Here is a 17851-nt window from a genome sequence, read left to right as displayed (position 1 = left end):
CAACACACCACCACCACCAACACTGACACAGATCAGCAGGCCCAGCAGGTACTAGAAGAGCAGGCTGTGGGACCGTGATGTCACACACACACATTGACACATTGCACATGTGATGGATGTCCGGCCAGGTCACACTCACACACACGAGACATCAGAGTCAGACATTACCTTGCTCCACAGGCACAGCTCTGCCTCCGCTGATGAATGGGAAGAGAAGGGCTGGAAGTCCACAGTGATCAGCACCCGCCAGCTGACTTGCAGTAAGGGACTGCGTCTGAGAGGAACACTAGAAGGAGCTGAAGCTAGGCTGCTACACCAACCCCAGACACCCAGAATCTTCCTCTGTCCTTCCTTCCTCCCCTCTGCCACCACTCCTCTGAGCTGGAGGATCACTTAGGATGTCAGGGCGTCCCACACAGAGAGAGTGCAGGCCTGTGCTGTACCCAGGCACCACTAGGTGGCAGTGTGCCCTAGGCGGCCGCCTAGTTTGTCTAATGGAAACACTGCCCCTGCTTGCAATGTACTGTGCAGCTGTATTGTGAAGGTACACTGGGTTGTGTTCAAAAGGAATAGCACCACAAGGCACGTATGCGCAATGCAATAGTTTTAAAGGGCCCTGAATCCAGAGCTTTCTCCTGCATTACTTCTTTTCTTTTAACAGATGTCCACAGTCTTCTGGGCTATAAAACAGCCAGCAATCATTCAACCCACTTTCTCTGAGTCCTGGCCATCAATGACCTAGTATGTGATTGAGCAGTGAAGAGCACCCAGCACAGTAATGAGCTCAAGTGTCTGTCATTTTGCTCTCTCCTCCTATCAGCATGCTCCTAATCAGCACATTATTTGGCTCCTTGTGCTGCTTCTTGCTCTCACAGGGACTGCAAGAGGTTGATACCAAGTAGATTCAGGCTCTTACAGTCACTGCTAAAAAACATGTAATTATGACTACAGAGCTGCATTATTGTCTTTTGTATCTGCTCAGAGTTCAGCATCAACAAAGATCTTCAGCTCAACATTCATTCATAAATTAATAAAATAAAACGTTAACAAAGCTGGACAATTTAAACTGATCATATGATATAAAATAATCAGAGGTTACATTCAGTGTAAGATCCATCAGGACTATCAATACTACTAAGACGGTCATACACTGGTAGTACATTCGATAATGCCAAGAGACTTGATGAATGTCAATAGAAAGTACTTCAAAATTTCATTTGCTTTTAAAATTTGATTCTGGTATGAATAGTATGAATGAAAATCACATACACTGTTAGAAATTTGCTGGTTCATGAAAACATTTCCATGCTGCTCCTTTGAATTTACTCATCACTACGGTTGAAAACAAATGTTGATTTGACCCCACGAACCACCAGATTATCAAACGTTCTGAAAACTTTTCGAACCAAATTCTACTAGCGCATGGCCAGTAACATTAGTGTGGGGACAATCGGGCGGACTGACAACTCATGGGGCCCCCCGGGCAATTGGGGATCATGGGGTCCCTGTGTCCTCGCCCACACTCAAACCGCACCTAAAAAAGCCTGTGAAAGGTACCAGGGGCATCTCATGGGGCTCCCTTCTGACCCCGGGCCCTTGGGCAGTGCCCGAGTGCCTAAATGGTCAGTCTGCCCCTGGGGACAATCCATTTAAGGTAGAATTCCCATTCACTACTATGGGGCTAGGTCACATCTGTCCACCATGTACATTGCAGCTTATCATGTTTTTAAAAAATAGGAACATTTCTCTATACATATATTAAAAGGTCAATTGAAATGATTGGTAATTCCACAGAAATGCAGCTGTTGTGCATTTTGTCTGTGATTTAATGCATTTGCACATTCCCTGAGCAGCATTTTTCATTGGAACTCTGTGCAGGGGGCACGATGGACCATTGGAATTTTGGACCCCTCTGCTCTCTATGAGCAGTGATCCAGGTCTCCAGAGTTTTGCCATCACAAGTTATTTTAACAAAGCCTTCAGCATACTAGTTAATGCAAAAAATAAAAAAAACAGTGTTTATACGGCCATATTACATTACAGAAAAAGAACGGCCTAATTGAGCTTTAAGTCTGCAATAATAACATTGCAATGATTAGAACTGTAGAATTGTCTGATGTGTATCTCATATAATATATATTTGGTTTTGTAGAAGCTGCACTGCAATATGAGACACGTTTCCGCTGTTCTTGCACTGTTATCACATTATTTTGGAATTCCCCCTAGTCTTGCAAAAATCCCTTATACCGACCTTGCCATCAATTGATCACTATGGTCAAAATATAGCATCTTAGACTTGAACTGCAGATTTATTGTTTTATGGAAAACCCCATGCAGGAAAGACCCCAAATTCCAGAACCGCCTACTGATCTCATAGGACTAGTTTCTGCTGTCCGGCTGTATTGTGTTACATTCTATGTTTCTGGAAACTTACTGAAAACCATTTTTGAACAACCATTTATCCTCATAAACTAAAATTTTTTTTTCCTGGATACACTCTTAGGCTCCATGTACATTGCAGCTGATAAACTCACGTTCAGGAGCTTTTCTGCATTTTTTTCAGCAGCCCCTGAACTCTCCCTAATGTTTTCCTATGTGTCCATGTACACTATGTCGTTTACAGGCAGTTGAGTTTACAGTCGTTTTTTTGAACGTACCGAACTTGCATTCAGGAGTAGATTTTATCAATGTTCCAAACGCTTGTAAACGAGTGTAAACGCGGCTAACTGCATTTATAAGCGTTTGGAACTTTTTTTAACTCTTCCATTTCCAGATGCTGTTCAGAGCCTTTTATCATCATGAAAAATGCATGCAAAGCGTTTTCCTGGTACTCAAATGGACCTGGTACACCATACTCTGAGGTTTCGCATGAAAGAAAATATATTAGACACTGCTGCAATAATGTCTGCACAGAAATGAGCTGGAACCAGGGGCAGACTGACCATTTGGAAACTTGGGCACTGCCCGAGGGCCTGGGGTCAGTAGGGGGCCCCATGAGATGCTCCTGGTAACTTTTTCATAGGCTTTTTTGAGTTTGGGCAAGGACACAGAGGCCCCATGATCCCCTATTGCCCGGGGGCCCCATGAGTTGTCAGTCTGCCCCTGGCTGGAACACATCCAAACACCACAAAAAAAGACAGCTAATCTCAACAAATACTGCTCTCTCTGCTTCTGCTCTCTTTCTCTCAAAATGTCTGAAATAGTAAATTTTTTACTGTTTATCAGTACATTCTGGGCATTTTGGAAGGTCTCCAGAGGTTATCTTTAAAAAACTCTTCTAAACGCTCAAACGTTATAAACGCGGTATGCAAACGCGGCTAAACAGACATTTTTTAACCTACGGTTTCCAGCAATCAGTTTCCATCGTTCAGAAGTGTTTTCCAAATGTCGCGTGTACATGGAGCCTTAAAATGTTCTTTAGAATATTTTCTTAAATGACGGCTATCCAGTCATGCTGCGGTATCCATATTGCTTTAGAGTAAGGAGGCAGACATTAAACTTATTTTTCAGTCAATTACCATAAATTGTGTTATAAGTGTGAAATGTAAAGCAAATCAGCACTGTGTCCCTGCAGGGCCAAGCAGCAGGTTTACTTTAAACAGACGTTCTTTGCCCTAAATGAATCCAAATACCAGCTCCCTATAAGAAAAAAGGTGGTATGCTCACCTCTCCAGCAGCCTGTATATCTTGCCTGCCTTTGTTTCATTCTGCAGCCTCCATCAGTGTCAGAAGCCTGTGACCCTCGCCACACACTGTAGGTCCATTCCATTAGAGCAGCACAAAGCGCAAATATGATGCGCAAAGTGCAGCACGTCATAATTGCTCATTTCCATCTTGCTGTAATCAGATAAGTTATTTATGATTGATGGCTAAGGTCTCCTACATGTGGCACGTTGTCATACCCGTCTACATTGCCTTTTTTATAGGTGAGATTTAGCTTTAAAAAAATACCTACATCTTTAGTTACATCACTTAGCTGTAATGGAATATGTCCCGTGCTGTGCAGGCAGCTGTATCCTGGAGAAATCTTCACTGCAGGGATGCCTGTCCTCTTCTTTCTCTTTGAACTTTTGGTACTGCAATGGTTAACAGCTTTGGGTCTTCAGACAGAACAGCAGTACAGATGGTCAGATGAGGACACGTCCTCCCCCTTTCTGCCTCCTCCACTGAGAAAAGTTCTTTCTTGTGTAACAATATGTGGATGGGGGAGAGAATCCTGTGACTGTTAGGACTTTCCTCCATTCACAGATTGTGTTGCAAGCAGTGTAATCAGTGAAAGAACTTTTCTCAATGAAGGAGGAGGAAGAAGAGGGTATGTCCCCATCTGAACATCTGTACTGTTGTTCTGTCTGAAGTCCCAAAGCTGTTAATCATTGCAGCTCTGGAAGTTCAAAGCCAAGAAGAGGACAGGCACCCCTGCAGTGAAACCGTCTCCATAATCGAACTGTGTGCACAATGTCAGACATGCTTCATTACGTAGGTAACTGATGTACCTAAAGCTGTAGAGTTTTTTTTTTTCTCTAAAATTTAAATAATCTTGCATGTTCTCTTCATAATGGATAGGTTATCCAGGAAGTATTTATTTACGTTTTTATGAAAATCAAAGTGAAAAGGTAGCGCTAATTAAACAAACATTTTTTTGTGACAGTGATGCATCAACCAAATAAATTGTGCAAATATTCATAGAAAACATATAAATTCCCAAAACCACAAAATATTCAATAAATGATTAAAAAAAAGCATCTAATATTTTTCAATTCAAAAGCTTCATAATGTTGAATATCCACCACCAATTGTGGAAGAATCCATCACCAATAGAATTGAGTGAACTCACCAGAACAAACTGCTAGTAAAATTATAAACTAGCAAATCGCGTGTTGGCTCTGGGTGACATTTTTTTAATCATTTATTGAATATTTTGTGGTTTTGAGAATTCATATATTTTCTATGAATATTTGCACAATTTTTTGGTTGATGCCTCACTGTCACAAAAAAAATGTTTATTTAATTAGTACAACCTTTTCACTTTGATTTTCATTAATATTTCTAGTAGAGGGTGAGGTTTAGCAGCTTGATTTGTGTATTTTATTTTATTTTTTTTTTGGTACTGTTTTCACTCATACTTTATTTCAGTATTTACATTTTTATAACACAGTTGAGTACTGTCCACGATATTTATTTCCACTAACAATTACATTTTCAATACCAATTAACTTAGTGGAATAAAAAAGTATCAGCACTCAACTGTTGTTGCAAGTGCACTAATACGACTACATTTACATTTACGTGTACATTCTTAAAACCTTAGGAGTTCAATGAACTTCATAGAATAGCATGTTTTTTATAAGAGTTCACTGTGCTTTCCAGTGTAAACGTACATATTCCAAAAAAATCACATCACAAACAAAAGTGCAATGTGTGATCACATGCCTGACGAAGGGGTTGTTGGACTTTTCTTTGTGATGTGATCTTTTTGGAATAAAAACCTTTTTGGACCATATCAAGATCCGTGGTGTGCAGGCGAATATGTACGTTTTATCAACAAAAGAACCCTCAAAGTGATTCAGTAGCACAAAATAAATATATATATATATATATATATATATATATATATATATATATATATATATACACACACACACACATAAATGTGAATAAATAAATGCGTGATCATTCAACATAAGTGAAAAATAAAAAAGTCCATAAAATGTCTTTTCCACCAAATGAATCTTCTAATTCCTAAAAAGAAATCGCCACATGCAAAAGGATGGCGTCCCAATGAATATGTACGTTTGCCTATGATGTTTCCAGTCCTAGCTGGTAGCCGCTACAGCACCCTCCATTGATGAGCCATACTTCCAGAAATGTGTGCATAGGGAATATAGTTAGTGTGCTTTCCAGTGTTTCTGGAATGTTTCTGCTATATCGGGGTTTGTTGTATTATAAGCCAAGCCACAGATGAAAGGCATATTTTTGTAACCACTAAAACTGAGGCCATGTGCCTCCAAGCTTTGGGATATAAGCCTCATAATTATTTCATACTGTAAAATGTATTAAAAAATGTATACCAATGTGGAATACTAGCTAAAACTTTGATTTTAATTTGGGTGGGAAGACGAGTTTAAAGATGATCTTCAACCTAGAAAGAAAAAATAAAAGTCAGCAGCTACAAATACTGACCAGGAATCCAGCACTGTCCTCACCCATGGTGGTTCTTTACTGGTCTTTGGGACCCCGTCGCTGTAATGTTTACTATCAGAAGCCAGCTGTGAATCACAGTTGGCTTCCCATTGCACATGTGCGAGCTGCATTGCGCATTGTGAAAGTTCCCATAGCCTTTTAAGACTGATGTGTCCCAGAAGGCTGCAGGCAAAGAGGGGGGGGGGCTGATTTTCTGATTGGATGGCCTAGGTCAGCGGTTCTCAACCTGGGGGTCGCGACCCCTTTGGGGGTCGAACGACCATTTCACAGGGGTCGCCTAAGACCATCGGAAAACACATATTTCCGATGGTCTTAGGAACCGAGACAATGATGGGGCACTATTCCTCCCACTGATACCAATGATGGGGCACTATTCCTCCCACTGATACCCACAATGGGGCACTATTCCTCCCACTGACACCCACAATGGGGCACTATTCCTCCCACTGACACCAATGATGGAGCACTATTCCTCCCACTGACACCAATGATGGGGCACTATTCCTCCCACTGACACCAATGATGGGGCACTATTCCTTCCACTGATACCAATGATGGGGCACTATTCCTCCCACTGACACCAATGATGGGGCACTATTCCTTCCACTGATACCAATGATGGGGCACTATTCCTCCCACTGATGCCAACGATGGGGCACTATTCCCCTCACTGACGCCAACGATAGGGCACTATTCCCCCCACTGACGCCAACGATGGGGCACTATTCCCCCCACTGACGCCAACGATGGGGCACTATTCCCCCCACTGACGCCAACGATGGGGCACTATTCCCCCCACTGACGCCAACGATGGGGCACTATTCCCCCCACTGACGCCAACGATGGGGCACTATTCCCCCCACTGACGCCAACGATGGGGCACTATTCCCCCCACTGACGCCAACGATGGGGCACTATTCCCCCCACTGACGCCAACGATGGGGCACTATTCCCCCCACTGACGCCAACGATGGGGCACTATTCCCCCCACTGACGCCAACGATGGGGCACTATTCCCCCCACTGACGCCAACGATGGGGCACTATTCCCCCCACTGACGCCAACGATGGGGCACTATTCCCCCCACTGACGCCAACGATGGGGCACTATTCCCCCCACTGACGCCAACGATGGGGCACTATTCCCCCCACTGACGCCAACGATGGGGCACTATTCCCCCCACTGACGCCAACGATGGGGCACTATTCCCCCCACTGACGCCAACGATGGGGCACTATTCCCCCCACTGACGCCAACGATGGGGCACTATTCCCCCCACTGACGCCAACGATGGGGCACTATTCCCCCCACTGACGCCAACGATGGGGCACTATTCCCCCCACTGACGCCAACGATGGGGCACTATTCCCCCCACTGACGCCAACGATGGGGCACTATTCCCCCCACTGACGCCAACGATGGGGCACTATTCCCCCCACTGACGCCAACGATGGGGCACTATTCCCCCCACTGACGCCAACGATGGGGCACTATTCCCCCCACTGACGCCAACGATGGGGCACTATTCCCCCCACTGACGCCAACGATGGGGCACTATTCCCCCCACTGACGCCAACGATGGGGCACTATTCCCCCCACTGACGCCAACGATGGGGCACTATTCCCCCCACTGACGCCAACGATGGGGCACTATTCCCCCCACTGACGCCAACGATGGGGCACTATTCCCCCCACTGACGCCAACGATGGGGCACTATTCCCCCCACTGACGCCAACGATGGGGCGCTATTCCCCCCACTGACGCCAACGATGGGGCGCTATTCCCCCCCACTGACGCCAACGATGGGGCGCTATTCCCCCCCACTGACGCCAACGATGGGGCGCTATTCCCCCCCACTGACGCCAACGATGGGGCGCTATTCCCCCCACTGACGCCAACGATGGGGCGCTATTCCCCCCACTGACGCCAACGATGGGGCGCTATTCCCCCCACTGACGCCAACGATGGGGCGCTATTCCCCCCACTGACGCCAACGATGGGGCGCTATTCCCCCCACTGACGCCAACGATGGGGCGCTATTCCCCCCACTGACGCCAACGATGGGGCGCTATTCCCCCCACTGACGCCAACGATGGGACGCTATTCCCCCCACTGCAAAATTACAGTTATGAAGTAGCAACGAAAATAATTTTATGGTTGGGGGTCACCACAACATGAGGAACTGTATTAAGGGGTCGCGGCATTAGAAAGGTTGAGAACCACTGGCCTAGGTGATCCAAGGAAAAGTGGGAGCAGGTGCCTATCAAAACTAGGTATCTTCTCCCCCAAAAAATATTATAGTGTGCCAGAGATGTTCACCTTCCTTATTCTGGACAAGGCAGCAAGCTCCCAGCTGTGAAATGAACTTTTCCCACACAACTGTAAAGAGAATCCATTGTGAGACATAAAAATGATGGATTGTGACACATTTTTCATGTCCCCTACCACTTTAAATTGTGTGAATTTGTAGATAGCCTGGCATTTGATTTTTACATGTATGGAATGCTCTGCTTTTGAGATCTGCAGTCATTTAAATGCTTTTAACCCCTCCGTGCCTAAGGGTAAAAGAAATCTTAATGCCTAAGAGCACAACTTTGCAATTTTGACATGTATTAGCAAAACCGTACATATCATCGCAAGTACTTTGTGCATCCAGGTGGATTATACTTTTTTTCTTTTTTCAGGACAAACTGGGCTTTCATTTGGAGGTAAATGGTTCTTTTTATTATCAAAGGAAAACTGGCCCAAAATAGTAAACAAATGTATTTTATTTTAACTTAGCTGTGTATTTACAAAAGTATTTCTCCTACTCCTGACGTTCGCAGCGATACCACATATGTGTATGTTAGTTGTTGTTTGTACCCGTAGTTCGGCCCAGAAACAATAAAGAGCATTTTGCTCTTTTTTTTTTTACCCTGCCATTAAAGCGGAGCTCCACCCAAAAGGGAAAGTTCCGCTTTAAGACTTTCTCCCCCACTCCTCATTAAGGATTGGCACCTTTGGGGAGCGGGTACCCAAATTTGACAGGTACCCCCTTCCGCTGTGATCGCCTAAGGCATTCGAAAGCGGAAGTTGTACTCCCCCCCCCCCCCCCCCTCTCCCCGTAGTCTTGTGAGACACATGACAGGTCCCAGAAGACTACGGGACAATTCACAAAGCACAGCGCTCCTCACACATGCGCAGTGGGCACCCGGCTCTGAAGCCACAAGCTGTCACAGCCGGGTGCCCACACTGAAGATGCCGGTGCTAGAGAGAGAAGTTGGCCGGTGAGACCAGCTGTGGTGAGGACACCGCTGGACTGAGGGACAGGTAAGTGGCTGTATTTTAAAAGTCAGCAGCTACAGTTTTTGCAGCTGCTGTTTTTTTTTTTTTTGTTGTTTTTTTTCAGGTGAAACTCCGCTTTAACTGACACTGATACGAATTTAAAAATGAAAAAAAAATCCTGAGCAAAAAAAAAAAAAATACTGACCCTTGACCTTTTGACCCTGATCTTGACCCAAACACTAACCCTGGAATTAGATCAAACCTTCATCTAGGTATTTTTTTTATTTTTTTTTTATTATTATAATTTATCTTTTTCCATTCAGAGAGAGAAAAAACAGGGGCGGACTTAAAAGTGACTGATCACTGTAATCAAAGGATATCACAGCGGTCAGGTGACTCTGAATCAGGAGCTTTGAGCCCCGATTGTTAGAATGGGACCCAGGGCTTTCAGTGAGACCCTGGTCTCAGTGCTGGGAGCACGCCGTGCGGCATGCTCCCAGCGCAAAGACAGGTACACAAATTAGCGACCCCATGGCAAAAGCCTAGTTCATTGGGGCCACATATTTGCATACTGTCGGTGTGGAGCGGTTAAAGTGCATCTAAACCCAAGAACACATTTTTTATATGTTGCAGCTTACTGATTCTTGGTGTATTGGCATTTGTTTTCTTTTGTTAAAGTATAATTAAGGCAAAACCTTTTTTTTTTTTTTTTTTTTTTTTTTTTTTTTAGCTTCGGATAGAGTGGAGAGGAATTAGAACCCCTGTCAGTTTTTATTGCTGTCTGCATCCCCAGTAGGGAGATTTTCCCTCTCTATCTGCTATGTTTACCACTATCTTCAAAAGTGAAAATAAAAGAAACCCTAAATTTTGGGTTGTCACCAGAAAAGTAATAGATGGGACATTTTCCAATGGGGACACTAGGTATGGTGACCTGGGGGTCCCTAAAGAATTCCCTTAATTTACAGAGATTTTCTCACTTCCTGTTTTGGCTATGGGACAGGAAGTGAAGGTAAATTTCCCCAATGGGATACGGATGGAAAAAATTAAAATGACATGGGCCTGTAGTTCTATTCTTTCCTTTATTTTCACTTGGTGAAACACACTACTTGTCTTAGGATGGCAACACTCCCTTCTCCAATATATCAATGGACCAGCACCATAGTTGTATTTGATCAGCAACTGTGTCAACCTTTGGAGAGACTAGTGTTCGGTGGACTGTGCATAAGGGCTTGTCCACACCATGGTAACACACATTACTGCGCTTTAAATTAGTCGGTGTGATGTATTCAGGGCTTTTTTTCCTCACAGAATAAGTGCATGAACTCCCCCTTTCCAAATCACCCCTTGTCTCCCCCCTATCTACCTCCGAGCACCATCCTTTGGTTCCACCACCTACCAGTACCACCCCTTTTAAAAGTGTGTAGTAATTTGTATGGAATTTGGATCCCCTGCAACCAGCAACAAAAGAACCCCCATGTACTACCATTCATTCTGAATGCCACCTTAAAGTACTTCACTGTACATAGTGGTATGCTACTAAAAATGGTGTATACCCTAGTGGGGCACATGGGCAGTAAAGCCTACCTGCCATGTTGCCACACATATGCATTGGACAGGTAAAGGTAATCAAACTGTGTTATAGGGTGAGTGTTATGTTAATGCTAGTGACAGACTGCATCTTAAATGTAAATTCTGATTTTGTCCATAGCTCCACTTTAACTTCCTGCAGATCCCTGGTTGTACCTGGTGCAGGAATTGTATTCGAGTTCATGCACAGTACCACCTGCTGGATAAATCTGGTAGTGCCACTGAGGTACTGGGAATGTGTCAGGGTTCTTATCAGGGTTCTCATTTTGACTGCTGGTCAGGAATCCTACTCCAGCAATCGGCTCCCCTGCTCAGATTCAAACAGGAAAGCCTTTCTTTGAGTCCATTCAAGGTTCTCATTTTTACTGAAGCCCAGATGAAGAGGGAGTTCCTAGGACCCTCGAAACACGTTGGCTGTCTTTTAACATCTTTTGGTCTGGCGCTCCTTCCATGTATGCACACTTTTTTCTGCTAACCTGCTGCAGTACCCACAGTAAGGTGGCCTTGCCTGTTGTGAGCAGCCTAACCTGAGCCACTGAGTTGTTCAAATGTTTTTTGGCCTCTCACTACCTTGTTTGAACTCATATCAAAGTCCCAGCACCTCTTGGATGCCTTTTTTTTCATTGGAGCCCCTGAGCTGGTACATATGAATTTCCTCACCATTTAATTTGCTATTAGAAAATATAAATTGAATCAAAGATAAAAATGCTTTCCTCTGGTCTTACCTTGTCTAATCTCGTGTACAATTTTACAGACTTCTCTTAATTATTTTTTGCAGGGTGAAACATCAGGGGACTATCGCAAAGCCTTACTGGTCATCTGTGGAGGAGACGACTAAAAGAAGAATATCCAGTTGTCCTTGAACCTGTCAGTTGTTGGCGGAAGCCCACACACCAAATGTCTTCATGGTAGATAGTATTGTGGATTTTCTGAGAACTGTGAAACTTCACCTAAAATGTCACCAAAAAATCGATTGTGCACCAAAGAAATACATAGTTGGGGGAAATGGGATGGGAACAGAAGATTGGAAGAAATTTAGTGGAAGGAATATACATTACCTTCCTGTACCAGATACTGCTGTGTACAAGATGCAAAATGATGGTACTTTCAACATCAAAGCCAAATTTAGATCCTTCACAATGGCGATAGGATCCAGCCAAGATCAAATAAAGTGTCTCAGTGGTTATCTCATATTGGTATATTTATTTAATATGTATACTGTAGTAGTGTGTGTGTGTGTGTGTGTGTGTGTGTGTGTGTGTGTGTGTGTAGAGATAGATAGTCCATGTACAGAAGTACTCAGACTGGAAGAAGGAGAAGCAGTATCAGTATAAGTTACCAATCAATTGTGTGGCAATTCAAGGAGCATAGTAATGGGAGGAGAGTCACAGAGACAGTGCTGTAAAGAGTACATGTTTATGTAGCTTTCATAATCCATTTTGTATAAATCTGCAGTGTATGCATGCTCATTGGCAGGGGCAGACTGACCATTTGGAAACTTGGGCACTGCCCGAGGGCCCGAGGTCAGTAGGGGGCCCCATGATACCTTTTTCATAGGCTTTTTTGAGTTTGGGCAAGGACACGGGCCCCATAAACTGAAAAGGGGTGAATAGCATAGAAGCAAGGATGATTGTGTGAAAGAAAAAAAACTTAGGACTGCTTGGACCTTGAAGAAATGGATATACTGCGAAAGCTTGTCCTAAAAATTTGGATGTTAGTGCAAGTTAGAAAAGTGTAATGGTCAATACTCCGTTGTTTCTACAGAAAGTACCCAAAATCCATTTAGCTACTAAAAGCCACTCTGAAGACTTTTTCTATTCACTAGCCTGAGTGAGCACCTTAACAAGGAAAACAATGGCTATGCTGAGCAAGGACTCTAAATACAACCCTTGGTTGGCTGGTTGTTCACCGGAAAACCCCTACAGCGAAAAAGGGAGGCAGCCAGTGCTGACCTTCCAATCTAAAATGCTTGCTTCCTGGCTCCCATAGTGATATAGTGGCTTCAGAACTTTTGGCTCGCAGACCCTGAAATCAGGAGTGCTCACTTTACTTGCTTACATGACTGTGCTGGGTCAATGACTTAGGAAGAATTGACACCAGATACATAATGAATGAAGGAGAGGTTCCTGCCTTCAGCGGGTATTTCCAAACTTTGCAAATAGGTTATTTTAGTTCTTACATTAGGATTTAATACAGCTTGTGGCTAAAGAAAGTTCCAAGAAACACAGCGAGAGAGCACTATCTCTGCCAGTAATGTGGTTGCTCACAATAGTAAATATTTTCCTAGAGGATAAAAACTTAACCCAGATATTTAGAAGGGAAGATTCTAGAGAAACCCACTGTGCAGTTTTATACGTAAGTTTAACCACTTGCCCTCCAGAGGCTTTACCCCCCCTTCCTGACCAGGCCATTTTTTGCGATATGGTACTGCATTACTTTAACTGACAACTGCGCTGTCATGCAACACTGTGCCCATAATGGAATTTATGTCCTTTTTTTCCCACAAATGGAGCTTTTTTCGGTGGTATTTGATCTCCTCTGCATTTTTATTTTGCGCTATAAACAAAAAAGACTGACAGTTTTTAGATAAAAAACAATATTTTTGACATTTTGCTATTAAACATGTCCAGTAAAAAAATTTTAAAAATCAAATATCATCCTAAATTTAGGCCAAAATGTATTCTGCTGCATGTCTTTGCTAAAAAAAAAAAATCCCAATATGTGCAAATTAATGGGTTTACGTGAATGTTATAGCATCTACAAATGGCGGTATATATACTGGAATTTTTTTTATGCTAGAAATGGCTGTGATCAGCAACTTATAGCGGGACTGTGGCGGGCATTCTGACACTGGAGGGGAACTGACTGTCAGTGACATCCCCAGTGACACTTATACAGTGATCAGTGCTAATAAAAAGCACTGACACTAAACTAATGACACTGGGCAGGAAGGGGTTAACATCTGGGGCGATCAAAGGGTTAACTGTGTGCCGTTTTACTGTGTGCTGTGTGTGTGTTTTACAGTGTAAGCACACTGGTTTGCATTGCTCTGCTATGCAGAATGACCCAACCTGAACCTGGCTACACCCAATTTCGCAGGTATATGTTTACCGCTGCTCAAGGTAGAGAGACTCCCAATATCCAAGCACAACTCCTCCTGTAGGTGCTGGCCCAGCTTGGTGCTGCATAGATGAAAACAAAGGATGTCCAATCTGCTGCACTCCAAACAATTCACTTTATTGAACTAATTCAAACAGTGGGGGACTGGCAGGTAAACACGTTTCACACTTAAGACAGCATTTATTCAATACCCAAACTTTGCTGCAGATTCCTACCTTTGTTATTCTGAAGAAATAGCTGTTTGTTTGTCTGTGTCTATGTCGGAGTGAATCTGTATGGGAGTGATTTTATAATTATCAGCTGCTGCACCTGCAAGACTCTAATGACGAAAATCAGAGTCTGCATCCCTTCAGTCCTGGTTCACACTGTTCCAGAACGCATACTGTAGAGTCGCATGTCAAGGGAGTTAACATGATTTTCTATGGAGATTTTACACCTATGCGTTCCAAACGCGATGTGATTTCCAAAAGGGTCCTGTGTGTGTTTGATGCGATGTGGTGCATTTTTGAGCCCCATAGACTTGAATGGAAATAGCAGTAAAAACGCATAGGCATTCAAATGTAATGTGCAATTTCAGGGTGAGATACACCTATTTCTAATGTCATAAAAATTAACCAGAACAGGAATCTGCAGCTGTGTAAAATCTCATCAGAATCTTTTGCAACTGCTCCTGAAATTACATTTGAAATGTATTGAAATCGCAGTGCATCAGTATGAACCAGGGTTTAGACATGAGCCCCCTTTGGGAGGGGGCTTGGTATTGATGGGAGGGGGGGCCCCACATCGTTTTTTTATTCTCTTTTAATTGCCGGCAATTCTTTCTTTTACATTCAGCTGTCAGTGAGAATTCCACTGACAGCTGAAACATCAATGCATGCTTTTCACTACTAAAATACCGCATGACTTGATAAAATAACTCACGTGGTATTTTAGTAGCCTTTTTTAGTGCATTTACTATTTTTCTGGGCATTTGAGAGGGTCTCCTGAGGTTATCTTTAAAAAAAAATGCTTCTAAACACAAACGTGCATAAACGCGGCTAAACATGTTATGCAAACGCGGCTAAACTGATTTTTTTTTTAACCTCTGTTTTCCAACAGTCAGTTTCCATCATTTGAGAAGAGTTTTACAAATGCCCTGTGTAAAATGAATCCTAATACTTTCTGGATCATTTAGTTCAAACAACTGCTCAGAAGAGTGGAGCCTAACTGTCTGTGTGCATCACAAACCAAAAATGCTATTTAATTCATTTTTAATATTTAAAATTCGGCCGTCCATGTCTCCATGCTTTTATTGAACAATCCCTTGATAAGATGATTCATGTAACATTTACTTCCTGGAATCCATCGGTCTTTTGCTCAGGCATGCAGGCAGAAGGGTGTACTTAGATGAAAGTCCTCCTCCTCTCCTCTGAATGAAAATACAAAAATGTCCATTAGGGCTCCTGGGATGAATATCATTTTGGCCTAGGCTAGAAACCAGGAAGCAAATAAAGACATCTGAAAAAAAAGTTTAAAACAAGTAAATATAATATACCTTCCTATCTACTTACTAATGCTGGCAGCATAAGGATTAAAAATAGTTCATGTTGATTTGAGAGAATTTATTTCAGCTTTGTCTTGCTGCATACTTCTGGTGGTCAGTGAATCAGAGGGCCTTGAACCAAACACATCCAGACAACTAGCAGCCCCCTTATTTCATTCTTTAACCTCCCTAGCAGTCTGATTATGTCCATATTTCTGTGCTTAAAGCGGTACATTTTTTTGCATGGAAATATGTCATTTTTCTATTGTAGGCCTGTAATGTTTAGGAATAACTCACTGAAATCTGTCCAAACAAGAGTCTAGTAAACATCCCGGGTAGGATAAAACTTGAAACACGAAATCAAAAATTATAATTTAATAAATAATCAGAAAAATAATAATATAATAATAAATTTAATTCAATAATATCAAACCAAAAACACTGAAATTTGAAGTTCACACATCGCTGAGCAAAGTCGCAAAAACGTTTTCAGTGCCTGATGACGAATTTCCCCACGAATCATCACTCTATTCTGCAAGTGGTTCTGATTTACTATCGCTGCTCTCTAGCTGGTTTAAAACTGCTTTTGACCTAAAGGGACGCTTTTTGGACGCCATGGACATTTCTCAGTTTCCAGGCAGAAAACCGTAAAAATGTAGGCAGGGCGCAGGACAAAGCACTCGGGACAAAATGTATGTGAAATGGTTTGATACAGTAATGTTTTACTATGTGATTTCAGTGATTTTAGTGAATGTCACTTTTTGTCATTTTCAAATTCCCCGCCGTTCCCCCGTACGTCCCGATGCTTGCAGGGGACGGAACCCAGATGACAGATGCCGGCATCCACCGGATAACATTGCAGGGGACACTGCAGGAGGGACATCGCGGGAGCGCAGGACAAGGTAAGTGATCGAGGGATCGTGGAGCAGCGCCGCAGGGTATTCCCGAGTGTAGCTCAGGGTTACCGCTTGTGGTACTGAAACTTTACCCCGAGCTACACTCGGGAATACCGCCAGGGAGGCTACATAACCTGCAGAGTAAGATGGAATGTCAGGAAACTGTGACTCAAACATTGTAGTAAATTCACAGCATGGAAATGCATTGGTAAAAGCCAAACAGACAGAGATCTCCATGTGGTCTAGGACTAGGAGCATTTAAAATGTGGTAAAGGAGAGCCTAAACCACAGGCACATAAACGCACAGGACCTTATACATTTTAAAGACTTAGATTTTATATGTATCTCACGTTTATTTTTTAAAATTATGCTCACATGAACTGTTTATAGAACATTTTGACCTCATTACCAAAACCACAGCCCATGTTTGCTGTAATTATACAGGTGTCAGAAATGCTGACCCAATTCTCATAATATGTATTGATGAATTCTGTGTTAGATAAAACAGGTAGAACTGGACTTAGAATAAGTCAGAATCTAACTGTCACTTTTCTGGTACAGGCTAGAATTTAAAACCGACATTTTCATTGGCCAGTTACGGTAGTAAAACCCCTGCCTTCATAGTTGCTATACTTATACACATGTCAGAAATGCTCACCCAAGTCTCATATCTATCATTGCTTTCATCAATACAGATATAACAGGTATAATTGGATTTATAACAAGTCAGATTCTGTCATTTTTCTGCTACAGATTAGATTTTAAATCTGACATCCTCATTGGCTAGTTAGTAAAACCCCTGCCTTTGCCTTTAGGGCTGGTTCACACTAGAAATCACACAGGAATGTGGCGTGCGTTCCTGTGTGATTCACATGCGGTTCAGTGCGGTGTGATTTCAGCCTAATCAGTCTGAATGGGCTCAAATCGCACAGCACCAAAGTAGTGCATGCATTGCTTTTCGAAACTCAAAGTACTTCTGTACCCTGCGATCCGATGCAGGCAAACGCACTGCATTTGGGGTGTCATTAAAATAATACCGACACCAGTGCAGATTGCAGCTGAGGTGTGTTTTAAATGTGGTGTGGGACATGTGCATGAAATGTGGGTTTCCCGCACCACGCTCTGGTGTGAACAGGGCCTAACGGTAATACACTGTATATTTTTTTGATCTTGAGTAACTAGACTTAAATAATGTTAACAATGGCTGTTATCCCATTTATACTCAGATCTACTTTAAGGCCTCCTCCCCCGCTCCTCTTT

At 43.0% G+C, this 17851-nt stretch overlaps 1 protein-coding gene across 3 annotated transcripts in view; it reads left to right on the top strand.

Moving 5' to 3' along the window:
- ANXA6 (annexin A6) overlaps window positions 1–12244 on the top strand; it is a 158212-nt gene extending 145968 nt beyond the window's left edge. For 2 of the 3 annotated variants that reach the window (XM_089682788.1, XM_089682789.1), the window contains 2 exons: window positions 8887–8910; window positions 11832–12244. In XM_089682788.1, the coding sequence (XP_089538914.1) occupies window positions 8887–8910; window positions 11832–11891 (84 nt within the window). In that variant the 3' untranslated portion in view covers window positions 11892–12244. The remainder of the gene's footprint in view (window positions 1–8886; window positions 8911–11831) is intronic. The other variant, XM_089682790.1, reaches the window with a different exon arrangement.
- Window positions 12245–17851: the final 5607 nt, after the last annotated feature.

This window comes from Staurois parvus, unplaced genomic scaffold (assembly GCF_062004578.1).
Source record: "Staurois parvus isolate SC_StPar_1 unplaced genomic scaffold, SC_StPar_1.0 ptg000298l, whole genome shotgun sequence".
Taxonomy (NCBI): domain Eukaryota; kingdom Metazoa; phylum Chordata; class Amphibia; order Anura; family Ranidae; genus Staurois; species Staurois parvus.
The sequence above is the reverse complement of the archived record's forward strand: the minus strand, read 5'-3'. Positions and strand labels throughout refer to the sequence as shown.